This window comes from Aspergillus multicolor, assembly GCF_047715735.1.
Source record: "Aspergillus multicolor strain CBS 133.54 unplaced genomic scaffold BDW74scaffold_38, whole genome shotgun sequence".
Taxonomy (NCBI): domain Eukaryota; kingdom Fungi; phylum Ascomycota; class Eurotiomycetes; order Eurotiales; family Aspergillaceae; genus Aspergillus; species Aspergillus multicolor.
Genome location: NW_027395989.1, coordinates 284785 through 296893, shown reverse-complemented (window position 1 = coordinate 296893; position 12109 = coordinate 284785). Strand labels below are relative to the sequence as shown.

The following is a 12109-nucleotide window of genomic DNA, read 5'->3' as shown; positions in this document are numbered from 1 at the left end:
ATGTTCAATTCAAGTTGTCCTTGTGCTGGAAGCAAAGCCTTTCCTGTCCAGGACTACGCCTGGCTGCCCTTCCATAAGTCCGGCGACAAGTCGCAATAAGCTGAGCTCGCCCCCTCCCTCTTCCTTCCTTCCTTCCCCCAGTCGATGTCGAGCCAAATCTATAATGAACCAGATGGGATACTGTGCTTGACCCTATTAGGGTTATATATCTTTCGTACAACAATTATGTTCACAAAGTCCTGTACTCCGGAGTAGGTAGTGTTCATGGAGCATATGCACAATGGACGTCACCTGTGTAACGGCGGGACGGTCCATAGAATGGTCCCTGATACAGGACTTCGATCCAAGAACCTTAATCTATTGCATTCAACCCCAAATTTCAGTTGAGTAGCAAAATACTATATTATATATTTTATTCAAGCACAGATTGCTATTCGTGACTCCTCCATCACCATGTCGCTCAAGGTTACCCCGACCGGTCAACATCAAACACAAAATGGTCCCGCAACGCTCAGAGTAACAGCTCACGACCTGGCGTAAGTACCTTATGTTCACATTCCTATCGTCCCTGCTTTCCAAAGAACAGTAGAATCTAACAGGGATGTGTTAACGAACAGCGCGTATGCCACTGTGGAAGGCAACAAGGCCTTTGTGAAGTGGAAAAACCGGTCGTTCGTAGCCGATGCGAGTGGCTTGCCCTCTGTGCCTGGCTCTAACGAAGTGGGTTTTCACGAGGCTCAAGGGAGTGATAAGGACGTCGAGCTTGAGGAGGATGGATTGTATATATACAAAGATGACAAGTGTGTTCAGTGCACCCAGGGCAAGGAGATTGAGGACCTGCTGGCGAAGAACTTGGGCGTGACAAATATCGACGCGAGTGTTGATAGAGCATAGGGACTGAGTTGATCTGGAATGATCGGTCGGGAAGTGTATCTAAAAAAGGTTGCCAACGGCTCCCGAGGCCACTAAATACGAGAAGACTGTGTCCTTTTCAAGGTGTATTTGGCAGTATCCATGGATCCATGTAAGAGAATAAGTTGTCGCGGGTCAGCGACATCAACCACGTTGCAGGCTCATAGAATGAAGTGAACCACATGTATATATCCCCAGACGCGCTGTGCCTTTATTCAATCCATATAAAAATATAGCCCAGCTTCTATCTTTGTTTTCGAAGCATTCCGTGGATCCCCAGACCCCTGCTCATCAGATATATTGCATTTCGCGTGCCCTAGCCCATGAATAGAGAACTCCAATTATTAGTCTCTTTTAAAACCCGGGTCTAACAGCGCAATTAGTTATTCTTTCTTGCATTCAGATGAGAATACATTTAAATGAGTAGGGTGAGGTTCTAGAATTGCATGGCACCCCCATCCATGGTTCGCGACGCACCGCCGACGTCAGTAGGTAGAGTTGGACGCCGGGTCATAACTTCGCAAAAGATAGTGCGATCTCCAAATCTATCCGGGACATCTCAAGCATACTGTCTGGCTATAATCGACTGCTTTTAGCTATGATGCTTGCTAGCTCTGCTACCCCGACTCCAACCGCAAGGCCCCAACGGCGGCGGAGCGAACACTTCGTAATTAACGGTGCTGAGGCGAAAGCGTAAGCGTTGTCCAAAAGTGACTTTATGATTCAGCACTAAGGGACCGTCAGATTGATAGCCTTCAACGGTCGCTTACACGCGCAATGTATTCTCTGGAATATGGAGGACGGCGCGCAGGCATACGAAGCTCTCGTGGAACAGTTGTCGAATGGCAGGGTTGTATTTCGCAAAATCGATGAGGATGAAGATTATCTGCCAAGGGGACTGGGGCCTAACGGCGATGCCGAGCCTGGACTTTACTTTTTCAGGGATGGAGAGTGTATCCAGAAGATTGAGGGCGGGGATATGGGGGAGTTGGCGAAAGGAATGGGGGGTTGCTTGGAAAAGTAATACCTGCAATTTACATGTACCTACCTACGAGCTCATAACTACAAGCCCTACCAAGAATGAAATTATAGATAGGTGGATACAAATGCATACGCTTCCACGAGAATCGCCTCTTCTTGCTATTCTCGAGTCTATTTGTATATTTCTCTGGCAGGCTTTTTCACGAAGGGCATAGAAGATACAACATAGGTGGATCGATAGAGAAATACCAGCCAAAATATGAATTGATACATCCTACAATGAATTACTGTTGACAAGAGATGGAAGTTTGTTTAGTAAGTGACAACAACCACCGCTTATCTCACCATTGCGTGTCCTGACATCAAAAGATCACAAGTCATAGTGGTATAAGTGTCGAATACACTATACATATAGGTAGGGCAAACCCAGAGCCGGAGCAACCTTGGATTGAGAATAAGAACAATCTGGCTGCATTGAAAGACGCCCCTCTCAAGCACATCCAAATCCACAACCACAATGCCTTTGTATGCAAACGGTCGCCGACACAGGAGTTTCTAAATACTGATACGCGTCCAGGAACATGAGCTGGGACGACTACATTGAAAGTCTCACTCAGAATGCAAGGGAGAGCGTGGAATACTGGAAGGGGTTTTTTGGCTCGCAAGAGCATCATAGATCCGGAGGACGATGCGGAGGAAATCCAGACGGACAACAAAGGCAGGCTGCGGGAGCAGGATGTTGATGCTGATGCGGAGTTGGTGATGAATGCTGGATTTGACTCTGTTCCTGGTGGACGGGCTGAAGCGAGTAAAGGTGAGGGTGAAGGTGAGGGTGAAGGTGAGGGTGAAGGTGAGGGTGAAGGTGAGGGTGAAGGTGAGGGTGAAGGTGAGGGTGAAGGTGGACTGGAGACTGGTGGAACTAATCATTGAATGTTATTGCTGGAATGCAGTATGACTTCCACATTAAGTATCAAGACGGACAGGCGACAGGCGACAAGATGAACAAGACTGTACAATGGATTGGCCTAACAGAACTATATCTACAGAAACTATACGAAGCTGCCTTCTCCCAGCATTAATGGTCCCTGTTGATGAACCAATGCAATAACGTAGAAGATACTGGATAGCGAGAAGGCGATCTATACAACTGACAGCCAGTGGTTCCTTCCTCCTCTGCATATAATAACAATGCCATTGTTCGGCGGTCCCAGCATTACGTATCCGCGACGTAATTTGCCACAAGGATAGATACCATAAACTCATGAACCCTTTAATCTCGCCTCTCAATCGAATATCAACAGTCAACAAACAAAAAAAAAGGCATCATGTCAAACAGAACCACCAATTCCAAGCAAGATCTTTCCAGCGCGTCCCGCGCCGATAAGCGCTTGTATGCATCTAACCGCAGACTGAGCCGGCCACCCCAGCGTGTTCCTCATTGTTCATGCTAACCAATCCAGCCAGCTTCGACGAAGCCAACGCAACATTTCAAAGCGACGGCGGATGGTACGACTCGGCAGTTCCAGATGCGGGGATGAAATCACGAGCAGCACAGGGTTCGAGGTTCCAGCAGCCCGATCTTGGTGAGGATGAGGGGGCTCTGAGAGCAGTGGCGGACGCTGCAATGGACGCAAACCCTGGGGCTGCTCATTACTGGGATGAGAAGGGCGCTGTGGCTAGTAAGAGACAGGGCCCTCGGTCAAGGAATCTATAGTTAGGACGGTCTTGATTTTGAGATTCGGGCGCTTTTATTTTGCAACTGGTTGTCCCGTTGGCACAACCTTATGTGTGTATGTATATATTTCCGCCATCTTCTGGCATTTATCTATTTGGACCAGAATGTCTAGGTAAGGTGTCCTCGTGATAAATAAATTCTTGGGGTAATTACGTATCACCGACGTCAATCATGGGCAATGATTGATCGACAAATCGCTGTCCTTAAAATCCGACGGTCATACCACAAGTTACAAGACACACGAATCTCCCATCAAAAGAAGAGCAACAAAAAATCAAAAAATAGATCCAGCAAAAACATAATAGAATAACCAAAAGTCGGCATAATCGACCCGCTCAGCCAACAGACTTTCAGACACAATGTCAACCGGAAACCCTGGATATAACAGACACGACGATGAAGGGTCCTTTGGCTTGTATGGATCGTGTCCAACCGTTGTTCCGCATTTATACTAACTCCCATACCACTTACAGCCCTGGATGGGATACCTTTTCAGAGCAGGAAGACGGCATCCCGTTCACGAGGGGCGTACATCTGGACGAGGTGATGCAGGGCCCATCAGCTCGACATGGGAACGAAGACGAGGGTGATGAAGAAAAACATATGGCTATGAGGCAGGGCAGAAGAGAGGAGCCGGAGAAGACACAAGATACTCAAGCTGGTAGTGCCACGCCGGGGACTTATGCGGGTCTCGAGGAGACATGGACGAGCGAGTGTTTGGAGGAGTTGAGGAAAGGGGGGAGGCTGATGCCTTCATAATTCACATTTCTTATTTATTCGCATTTCTCATGCAGATCACTATGTATTAAATTGCAGTGGTTGCAGTTAATATCAGAGACCTGTTACCTTAGGTGCCTGTACTTCACTAATATCTTTCTCTTCACTTGATCTCATGGAGGATGCCTCCTCCCTAGTCGTATGATTGTCCCGATTCATAAGTAGGTCTGATTCCCATCGGCCAGGTGTCCAATCAGCCTTCATGAGGCTTTTGCCTGCGTGGAGGGCATTAGATTTGTAGGGTAAATATTTTGCACATAGATAGTATGCTTGCAGATTGTGAACTAGCTACTGCACCGCCCAAGTAGATAACCCTGACTAATCCGATACTAACACCCATAGAGACCATGACTTGCCTACTTGATGCTGTTCCTTGTGTTTTAGGTTCGAGAGCAGCGTGAACGGTGTTAATTCAATATATTTGTAGTATTTTTTTAAAAGTCTTTTAAGCATTTTAGTAAGTTTCTTTTTATACTTTTTTCTTAGCTTTAGTTATATAGCTAGTATATTAAAATACAAAAAGAATATAAAGCTATTTGAAGGTGTTAAGTAATTAAGTAGATTAATACTAAAGTCCAGAATCCTCTTTTATAAGGATTCTTCATAAACTTCACAGTAGTTAGTGCTGACTCAGCACCCACAGGAGTTCTGTGACTTGGGCTCCGTGAGGAGGGTTCCTTACATATATCCACTAATCATATTAAACATTTTACTAACTACTGCTAATGTATATAGGTATACTTTTATACTTAGAACCATAATATTGATTGCTATCTGCCTAGTCTAATCTAAGAGAATGATCCAGGAAGGCCAGGGGTGGCAGTATTATGGGGATGAAGAGTATTTTGTGGGGATGAGTTGGTTTTGCCCTGTGGAGTCAAGCTATTCTGTGTACCCTGACCTCAACCTCCTTGACTGCCTTGGCTGAGGTTGGCCATGGGGCTGGCCCTGACCTTGACCTTGTCTAGTAGAAATATTATTTGCTGGAGTTGAGTTTTTTGATGGAGAGGCTTCCTGTGAAGGAGAGGCTGGTGGGACTACGCTGCTCTTCTCTTGTTGATGTGGCACTACTTGTTGTGGTCGGCTTGAGTTATTCCACCCTGGTGTTAGGAATCAAGCCACTCTTTGCTTGTGATGGAGTTCTTGCCTCTTTTATTTCGAGTCTATATGATGCATAAATCAACTGTCCTTTCTTGCCTGTATGCCTGGAAATGTTCCAACCCGCAGTGGTTGACCCATGTCTGCCCTAAGAAGAACCTTCTACCGTCCATGGGATGTTTATAGGTAGAACAATTTCACTTTTGTATTTACATAGTGCTAAGTACACTTATAATCATTCAAAAATATAAATCTTCCGTAAATTTATACCTATCAATGCTTGATCCTATATTTGAGTTCATGGTGCCTTGAAGACCTTGTGGAAAACCCATCCCACACATCAAGGGATTGTTCCTGAAAAGTCCTGCTTTCCTTTTCCCAAGTAATAGGCCAACGATAGTGATTGCGCCCATCTCTCGGCCGTCTGGAGCCTCATTGATTTCAACCGTCAGTTTTTCTCCGACTTGTATGTCCAACTCAACTGCCTTTTGCTATTTCCATTTGATGGTATATGTCGTTGCCAAATCCGCTTTTGCCATAAGCTCGGCCTGGTCCAGCTCCAGAGCCCTAGTGAAATACTCGATTGCCTGTTCATTATGATTGCAGTGTCTCAACATTTGCCCATAGCGCCGATGCCATAGCGCATTTGTCTCCAAATAACCGAAATGAGCAGCCCTTATAATGTCATCGGCAGATGGATTCGCTTGCACGAGAGAATCCACTTCAAGTCTTTTCTTGAGTCTCTGATAAGCCCAGGGTACACCTGCAGTCTGCTCAGCTTTGTACCGACTTTTGCAGAGCCATTCCTTGACGCAGTACAGGGCGACCAAATAGAAGGTTGTGAGTGGGTTCTGCCCCGTGGCAAATATAATTCTTGTTCGTTTTGGAAAGGGGCCTCTATAACTGCAGCTGGCCACCATTTGCGGACTGCTTCGATACTTTCACGCGTGGGCAGCCATGGCGTGAGGGTGAAATAAATCCAAAGTTCATTGGCTTATTGCATGACAATACTGTTAACAACATTTCGGCAATGTCCTTTTTGAACTCGAAAGAGCATTTTGACGGTGCCGTGGTCTGGAGATGGTAAGTCCATTCCATTGCGGCATAGCAGAGCATTATAAACCAGTCACCCACCTTTGTAGTGACGTCCCTGTTATTGATTACCCTGAGGAGGGTTTTCAGTATATAGGCTTTGGCTTGTCCATAGTTAACCTTAACCAATGTGTACTCATCACCGGTTGAGATCGGACCATGAGCCTTATTTTATAAGTAGTTGCCAATGGAGGCATAAGAGAAGGTTACAGTAGTGGCTTTGCTGTCCAAGTTGAATTCCATAAAATTATCACTGTCCTTAAAGGCGCTCTTGTTCTCGAACGCTTCTTTATTGTCAGACCCATCAAACAGACCTGGCCGAATGGACATGGTCTGTAGTTCTGCCGTGTCCAAACCATTGTCGCGGTTGAGAGTAAATAGTAAGGCAAACTGTCGCTGCAGGGCACCCTCAAGGTCAATCATGCCACTAACATCCGGAGACTTGAGCTGCAACATCATCCCAAGTTGTCTAGTTATCAATGGCTCCCAAGCAGTACTAACCCAAGCCAGGATCTTGTTTAGATATTTAACCTCCTTGGCAGTACTGCTTTTAGGAAAGGTTGACAGCACGTGTAAAATGGTCTTATTGAGACCCTTTGGGGGATTCTCAAGGGCCTTGTGGATACTGCTCTTGGTGCGCTTCTTCACCAGTTCTTGTAACATAAGCCGTACCCAGAGGAACATGCCTTTTGTGCCGGTAGAATGCTTCTCTACAACCTTGTAGCGCAACTTGGTGGATACTTGGCGCAATACTGCAGACTTCTTGATGCTCGCTTCGATATACGAGGTAATGTCGTGCGAGTTTTTCCTTGTCATAACGTGGATTGCCGATACGTCCAATTGGAACCCCCTCAAACAGCTAAGTGCTGATATAAGGGCGTCCGAAGACAGCAACCTGAAGCCAGGACTGTCCCTGAGACAAGTACAGGTCTTTCAATAAGCTGAAGAATACCCGTTGCTCTTCGCCCAGACCCTCATCGACCGCACCCAAAACAATGTAGATAATGTTTCTACCGTTGGCCTGTGTCAAAGCATAATCAACAAACGAAAGTCGCCACGCATCTTGAGAGTGCTGATTCTTTCGTCCTCCTCAATGGTGGCGAGATGCTTCTGGTAGCTGGGGTCGTTCCTGCTGATCTGAAAGGCCACATCACGCAGTGCCTGGTGGAAGGAGCGAGTATCGGGGCTGTCATTCTTGAAAAATAAATACGCAATAGACACCACGCCTGTACTCTCAACCCGCTGCAAATGCTGTTCACGCAGGAAGCTGATGATGTTGGTGGCCAAATACGACTTGCCTGCGCCGGGATTGCCCGCCACGATCATGATGGGAACTTCTCTGCACAGCCAGGACCTGAATGTATCTTCACTTCTAATCCAGTCTCCTGTTTTAGGTACACGTGTTTTCTTCAGCTTGTCATACCAATCCTGCGCCAAGACCCTCTTTAATGGCTGTATGATCTTCTTCACGATTGCTTGAAGCGACCTCTTGTTATCCTCTCTGTTCACCTGTTTTGCCTCGTTGACCGATACCATCAGAGACCCAAGTTTATTCTGTATGTCACCAACTCCGAAGTTCATCTGATGTACGGTCGTACTGGTGGAATTGACCGTGGCCGAGCCATGGATCGACGACACGTCCTGTTCGCCTGGCGTCAGTCAGGGTCTTTGCACCGACGAGCTGACTCTCTAACCATGTCAACCTGTGTCCCAACGCCCCAGCCCTGGTATACCTCGTTCACAAGTAACCGGCCATCCCACCGCAAATATCCACAGACTCATAATTCCTCCCGAATCCCTTCGTCTCAGGAATAATGCGGTAGTAAAAGTTGGCCGCATGCCCGGTCTCCGCGAACCCAATAAAGTCGTCCATCTTGTGTCCCGCGTTGTCCGCATACACACCCCACGTCGCAGCGCCGGCGAGCGCCATGGATTTCTAGTGCGCCTACGTGAGCTTCGTCCGGGTCCTAGTCGTGTACGAGATTTTGAAGCCGGGGTTGTCGGAACGTTTTTCAAGCGCCGAGCTGGAGCCATCGGTGCTGTTGTTGCTCTCCGAAAGCGGCAGGTGCAGAACGGTCTCGCCGTTTGCGTAGTGGTTGGCAATGATATCGTGCTTGGGGGCGTCGTCGAGTGACAAGCCGGTGATCTTGAACCGGTGGGTTGGTGCGGACTCGCCATCACGTCTGGCCACGGGGGCATCGAGCGATGTAAGACTCTCGTACGAGATATCTGCATAGCTAGCCAGCATAGCCTCCCACTGCTGGAGGTAGTCGTCTACCTGGCGCTTCGTCGGCAGACCCTCGGGCGTGGCACCAGAGTAGTGCGCGGCCGCGGCATACGCCAGCATGAGCCCATTCTGGATGATGTAGGTTATCTCGCCGCATCTTTGTCCGGCGGCGTAATTGCAGACAGCTAGGGCGAGACCCGTGCCGGAGGTGATGTAGACGACCCTGAGAAAGATTAGTTTTTAGGCTCGAAGAGGGGAGAATGCGTATGCGTACGTGAACTTGCTGGTGCTGATGGTGCGGATTGTTCAGTCGAGGATCTGGCAGACCCCGTTGGCTCTCTGCTCTAGCTCGTGAGCTGGCTTGGGAGAGCGGATCTCGAGGCCGATGTTTGAGGGGAGATTGGCGATATCCACTGCTTCCACTGAAGGAGCATAGGGGGGCTCCATAAATGCAAATCAAGCTGAATCTAGGCTGGCTCTTAGACAATCGAGGATCGGAACATGGTCTACATTAGGCAAATGCTAACTAGTACCTTAGAGGCAGGTATGATTGCAGGCGTGGTTGCCCTGTTGCAGACTGGCTATCCACTATCAACCTCTGTCTCTGATCCTGGACTTTAGAGCACGCATTTTGCGTACTGGAAACCCTGGCGTCAGCTATAAATATGACAAAGGACCATGTCCAACTGATCATCCCAATCACCAACCGTCTCAAACATCATCATGAAACTATCCCCTCTCCTCTCTCTCCTGGCCGCAAGCCAAGTTTCGTTGGCGGCCCCTACCCCTCTGGCCTGCAAGTGGCGATATCCCCGACGAGAGAACAAAGAGATGTTGGAGTTCCAATTGGCTGAGAAAAGACCCACCGCTAAGTTAGCTTCGGTTTGGTCCTTATAAGGCTTAAATACCCCCCCCCCCCCCCCCCCCAGCCGGTCTTTTCTTCCATCCTCAAGGTGATACTTTATACCACTCCAAAATGGCCCCCAAAGAAAAATCTCAAGATGGCGTATTGCCAACACGATCCAGATCGCGATCTGCGACCCTCGTTCGGGATTTCTTCCGAAACCCGCAGACGTAAGTTGTCGGCGCTCCATTGCTGGTCTCAAGCTAACGCTCTAGCTAGCTTACCTCGTAGCGCCCTGCTCTCGGTGCTCGTGTCATGGGTCCTGGACTACGTGGGGTGGAGTAACGGGAGATGGGTGTGCAATGGACTCTTAGTACTGATGTCTTTGATGTCGTGGTATTTTGACAGACATTAATCGTCTGATCAGCTGGATCAGAAGAAGGACTCAACACATGTAGCCATTCATTGACTTGTTACCTATATCGTCTTGTTATGTACTCCCTAGTCCATGATATGGATATCGTGATTTGTTATTGCGACTGCCAAAGCAAAGGCCTACCTAGACTACCTACCTAGACCCATCCTCGGAGTACATCTACGGAAAGCTCCGCTAGGGCTATTGAGATCTGCACTTTGCATGCAACCTTCCCGATACCGCTGATGCTGTCCGGACTCCGGAGCCTTGTGATCGATGCGGTGGGTCAACTGGGTACCTAGCTAAAGAGGTTAAACAAGCCTCAATGAACGCTGGACTCGGCAATGCTAAGCATTTCAGTGAGGAGATCACACTTACATCACCGAACTAAGGACTGTTGATAACAATAGGCCAGATATCATCTGCTGTAGCATGAGTACATTACTAGGCTGTATGTAGATAATGCGTGCCACGCCCTACAGTAGAGCAAGACATCATCTCCACTTATGTAGAGGAGTGGAGGTCAGAATATGAAATAATGAGACATTAGGCAGCAGTGTTTTTGATACTAGGCAGTTAACTACTCTAAATCATGTTCAAATCACGCTCCACTTACCCACTATCTGTGCTGTCTTAGCTAAAGTAAGGCTTGGACCTCGTGTAGTGGGTCTTGGACTACTAACGAGGATGGCTGGCTCTTCAACCAGAATTCTTAATACCTGAGAAGCTGAGTGCCAAAGTTTAATATGATTGAGATTTCTGAGCATGAGCTGACATTGTACTTGCACGGTCTAACTAGAGTATCTGCATCTTGGTTTGAAAGTCTGATGAGCGAGACAAGATAGGTACTAACTACCTAGTAGTACTACCGAATTATGCTGAGGTGGTTGATATCTGACCCCTACACCAAGGATAGGAACCTCAACGACACCATCATTCCATCCTCCTCCCTCAAGAAACAAACAAATCCTCTCCATCAGCAATACTCGCTACGCCCGAAGCTTTCTTCAGATCTGCACGAGGAAACCTACCCCTTTGTCCGGCGGTATCATAAACATCAACCTCATACATCCCCAGCAACAACGCAACAAAGACAAAAACAGCCTTTTCGTCAGAAACCGCCCAGGACAGACATGGTTTCCAGCGCCCCATGGCCAAAAAGCGGGTTTTGTCTTGAGGGTCTTGTCGGCCAGGAAGCGGTCCGGTTGCAGAGTTTCTAGCGAGGGGTCCGAGGTGGAGTTGTCGAGGTGCAGCTGGCGGTAGATTATCTTTTACATCAGCGACTGAATTACTCTGGAAAGGGAATTCAACCATGGACGATATGACATACCAGAACTTTACTCCCTTTTCGCAGCGCCTTACCCCCAATGACACTATCTGACTCGACATGCCGTGTCATCGGGCTGCTGACAATTAGTCTGAGGACTTCGAAATTGGTTTTGGATGGCCGGCTGCACCGAAACTTCTTTGGTTGCTTTCTACATCTGTGGTAAACGTTGGTTCCGATGCAGGGTCCCGTAACTCTGCTATAAGATGGATATTCTCCTCAATGTAAGAAGCCATTTCTGTGGCCCTCTCCTCGATGATGAAATAACGTTTCGGTGGCCGAGCATGGTGAAGAAGATCCCGCGCGACAGCATTGTTGCCGGCCCATTCTCTGGCCTCTTTTATTTGTTTGTTCTGAAAGCCAAGTTGGAAGCCAACGTTCGCTAACTTTAACAGCGCTTCTGCCTCTGTTCCATGATGTTTTGGTCCAACATTCCTATTAGTGCGATATGGGTTAAGGCTACTTAGAGTGGGAAAGGCTCGCATTGTGGCCAAGAAAAGCTGTTGATACCCTAATCTGGGGTTAATTGTCAGACTCCCATTCCGACTTAGCATTCTGTTCTCACCATCTTGAATAAGACATAAACCCCGATCATGATTTATGCCAGTATAACTGGAAAAGAACTCTGTAGAGACCGTGTGTTTGAACTTGGCTGGGAGTAACCTCCTCAGCGCAGTAGAACAAGCTTTGAAGTAGATAAA

General features: G+C 47.7%; 3 protein-coding genes across 3 annotated transcripts; 2 read left to right on the top strand and 1 right to left on the bottom strand.

Annotated features, from left to right (window-relative positions):
• Nucleotides 1-3061: 3061 nt before the first annotated feature.
• Nucleotides 3062-4387, top strand: BDW74DRAFT_188302 (uncharacterized protein; the record flags this gene model as incomplete). Its single annotated transcript, XM_073731688.1, has 3 exons — nt 3062-3283; nt 3358-3591; nt 4102-4387. Exons 1-3 carry the CDS (start codon nt 3219-3221, stop codon nt 4385-4387), a joined length of 585 nt encoding a protein of 194 aa, XP_073579210.1. The 5' UTR covers nt 3062-3218.
• Nucleotides 4388-8333: 3946 nt separating this feature from the next.
• On the bottom strand, nt 8334-9269 carry BDW74DRAFT_170859 (uncharacterized protein; the record flags this gene model as incomplete). Its single annotated transcript, XM_073727225.1, has 4 exons — nt 8334-8531; nt 8670-9045; nt 9097-9101; nt 9150-9269. 4 exons carry the CDS (start codon nt 9267-9269, stop codon nt 8334-8336), a joined length of 699 nt encoding a protein of 232 aa, XP_073579209.1.
• Nucleotides 9270-9783: 514 nt separating this feature from the next.
• Nucleotides 9784-10154, top strand: BDW74DRAFT_161977 (uncharacterized protein). Its single transcript, XM_073725869.1, has 2 exons — nt 9784-9896; nt 9946-10154. Exons 1-2 carry the CDS (start codon nt 9799-9801, stop codon nt 10079-10081), a joined length of 234 nt encoding a protein of 77 aa, XP_073579208.1. The 5' UTR covers nt 9784-9798; the 3' UTR covers nt 10082-10154.
• Nucleotides 10155-12109: the final 1955 nt, after the last annotated feature.

Bases quoted from the DNA above. Each gene is read 5' to 3' on its own strand.
- BDW74DRAFT_161977 (XM_073725869.1), top strand. From the start codon at position 9,799: ATGGCCCCCAAAGAAAAATCTCAAGATGGCGTATTGCCAACACGATCC. The intron at 9,897-9,945 runs GTAAGTTGTCGG...CGCTCTAGCTAG, and splicing joins TTCTTCCGAAACCCGCAGAC to CTTACCTCGTAGCGCCCTGC.